At 45.1% G+C, this 2,627-nt stretch overlaps 1 protein-coding gene across 1 annotated transcript in view; it reads right to left on the bottom strand.

The window, feature by feature from the left end:
• Positions 1-2,627, bottom strand: part of LOC118420046 (transcription initiation factor TFIID subunit 1-like) — a 28,773-nt gene that overhangs the window by 23,963 nt on the left and 2,183 nt on the right. The window contains exons 3-4 of the mRNA XM_035826752.1: positions 2,466-2,623; positions 1,666-1,845 (exon numbers count right to left, since the gene is read on the bottom strand). Of these exons, the coding sequence (XP_035682645.1) occupies positions 1,666-1,845; positions 2,466-2,623 (338 nt within the window). The remainder of the gene's footprint in view (positions 1-1,665; positions 1,846-2,465; positions 2,624-2,627) is intronic.

The raw sequence follows: 2,627 nt of genomic DNA on the forward strand, positions 1-2,627 counted from the left end.
CCGTGGGCGGTCCGCGTCAAATCGGGTAGAACGTTACGTTGAAGGTTGAACGAAAGAAACATGGCGGTTGGTGAATTTTGACGTTGTACTCACACGGCCGGGGGACACTGGGAAGATGCGGGGTTTTGCCGGATAGGTAAGCCGAGTATTACTCCCTGCGACTTCTATGAGTCCTCTGGGGGTTGTTCAGCGAAGCTGGCACAGGGATGAGGTGTAGACACGCATAACTTCCGACCAAGGGCTCCGCCGAGGAGCTAAGACCAGATCCCCTCCTGCACATGTGATGGCGCCATTTGTTAACCTACATCCTCATTTGCTAGTGGCTTCCCGTCCACTCAGAGTGCGATCTCCCCTGCTCAAAGTTCGGGTTTGGGCCTGGGTATCGTTTCCCAGCCGCTGCACACCACGCCAACATTGACAAGGGTGATAGTGAATCATAGGAGCCGATGCAACTTGATTGGAAGAGGCGTTTATTCCATGATGCTCATTCAAGTACAGCCATGATAGAAGAGAGCGAAGAGGATCATGGGATCCCTGACAGTGAAGGCAGTGACGTCACTAACTCATTAACATTACCCAATGGCGCAGTGACTAACTCACTCTCAATCACTGATGACAGATACTGGATGCTACCTGACGTCTGCCTCTTTTGAGAAACCATCCAGTCGCTTGCTTTGTCACTTCGTTAAAAGTCACTTCGTTGAGAGTGAGAGAGTGAGCTTGCTTTGTTTTATATCAGTGGTCGAAATACTTTTTTTAGGTATTCTGCAATATTGCAGAAAGTCAAAATTTTGTTCTGCAATTTGGAAATATTTTCTGCAAACACACAGTCAAGGCTCAAGCCTCTATACAATCCTTCTCAACCTAATAATGCCTTGCATTTAAGCCTGTCTGAAGCGGCAGAAGCTGCAGTACTGTTGCCAACCACAACTATAACCAGAGTATTAAATCATATCTAGTTTTGCAATGCATAGCATTACTGTGGTTTTTATTCTCTTACTCTATTTTTAATTTCAGTCTTCAAAGATGATCCTTTTCTGCAGGAAAGTTACCATTCCCTGATACCACCATGGGTCTTTTATCCACCTCGCCATGACACTACGGGCTACTAGTACTATAGCTTGCAGTATACCAATCAATTCATAAATGTACTAGTTAGTATCTCACTCACTTCCACACAACATACAATGTACTAATAAAGGTACATTTTGTACACCAAATAAGAAACTGGATATGATTTTTGGAAACAGATTTTCAGGCAGCATCCAACTTTTGTCAGTGACACTGAGCAGATCTATTGAAGAGCAGGTCTCATACCCTAAGTATCAATTGATATGCAAAGGAGGTGAAGACAGCTTTTAGATAGCCCAATAGGAATCCAAGGTAAGACATTTAGTCAAGACAAGATACATGTTGTCTTGTAGGGGTGAGAATGCCACTAGTTTGCCAACATATTAGATCCATTGAATCACAAGCCTGATTTTTTCATTCTGCAAAATTGCAGATTGTTAAATTTTTCTTCTGCAATCTTGAAAATCCTTCTGCAAATTGCAGATTGCAGATGGGTATTTCGAACACTGTATATTATGTAGTGCTTTACCTGAATGTCTAAACTTCATTGACATAGATAATGACAAATTGACCAGGTGAAAAGTTGAGATTCACCTGCGCCAGTTTGAAGCCATAGTCGAAGCCCTCTCCAGTCTCGGGCACCCCCAGCATGTCGTACCAGTACCTGGCAGGGCCGTATCTCCACTCAGGGATCTCTGGTCTGTTGTCATCATTTGAAGCCTCTTTCCTCACACCTGTGTCAGGTAAAGCTTCCATGGGGCGCATCATCTTCTCCTAGGTAATAGGGAAAGTTTCATTCAGAAAAGAACATATAGTAGGCATAACCACCGTGGTTAGCAAGCGAAAGTCGTGAGCCAGCGGTCACTATGGAGGATGATACTCAGGCTAGTATTGAGGCATAGACATGTGTTGATATGTGCAGTCCAACACTTCTTGTCCCAACATCACCGATGAAAGCCAATTTCAAGTTAAAATATGCACAAATATAGAAAAAGCTCTCTGCCAAGCTACTTAACTATTGTATTGTTTCTAGGTGTTATTTGTATGTGCACCCAGAGCCTCACTGAGAAGCAGGGCTAGTCACTGATGAGAGCATACCCTGACCATTAGTTAGTTAGTTAGTTAGTTAGTCCCATAGCCTTTTAATCAGCCGTAGGCTGATTAATCAGCCGTAGGGGCAGCACGACAACTGTCATGCTGACTCATCAGGCTTTTAGTCCCCTGGCGGCGCCTATCTCCTCTCCGGGGCAGAGGGCCTGGCCATAGGGCCTGGTAAAAGAATACTGAAATAAACAGTCTAATTTCCACTGTAGAGTCAACATGCTTGTTATCTCAAGGTCTAAACAGAAGCTGCAGTTTGAAAGAAAAAGCTAGGGGGCCCAAAATGTTCCCACCTCATCATCAGACATCCACTGGTCAGGAGGAGGAATGGGTGCGTAGTCAAACTCCCACTCGTAGGAATCCTCCAGAGGTTCTTCTCCCGTTGGCCTGCGCCGTTTTCTTCTGCGCTTGGCGCCTCTCCAAATCTGCGGCAAGGATGACGGTTTCCCTGGCCC

This window comes from Branchiostoma floridae, chromosome 7 (genome assembly GCF_000003815.2).
Source record: "Branchiostoma floridae strain S238N-H82 chromosome 7, Bfl_VNyyK, whole genome shotgun sequence".
Classification (NCBI taxonomy): Eukaryota; Metazoa; Chordata; class Leptocardii; order Amphioxiformes; family Branchiostomatidae; genus Branchiostoma; species Branchiostoma floridae.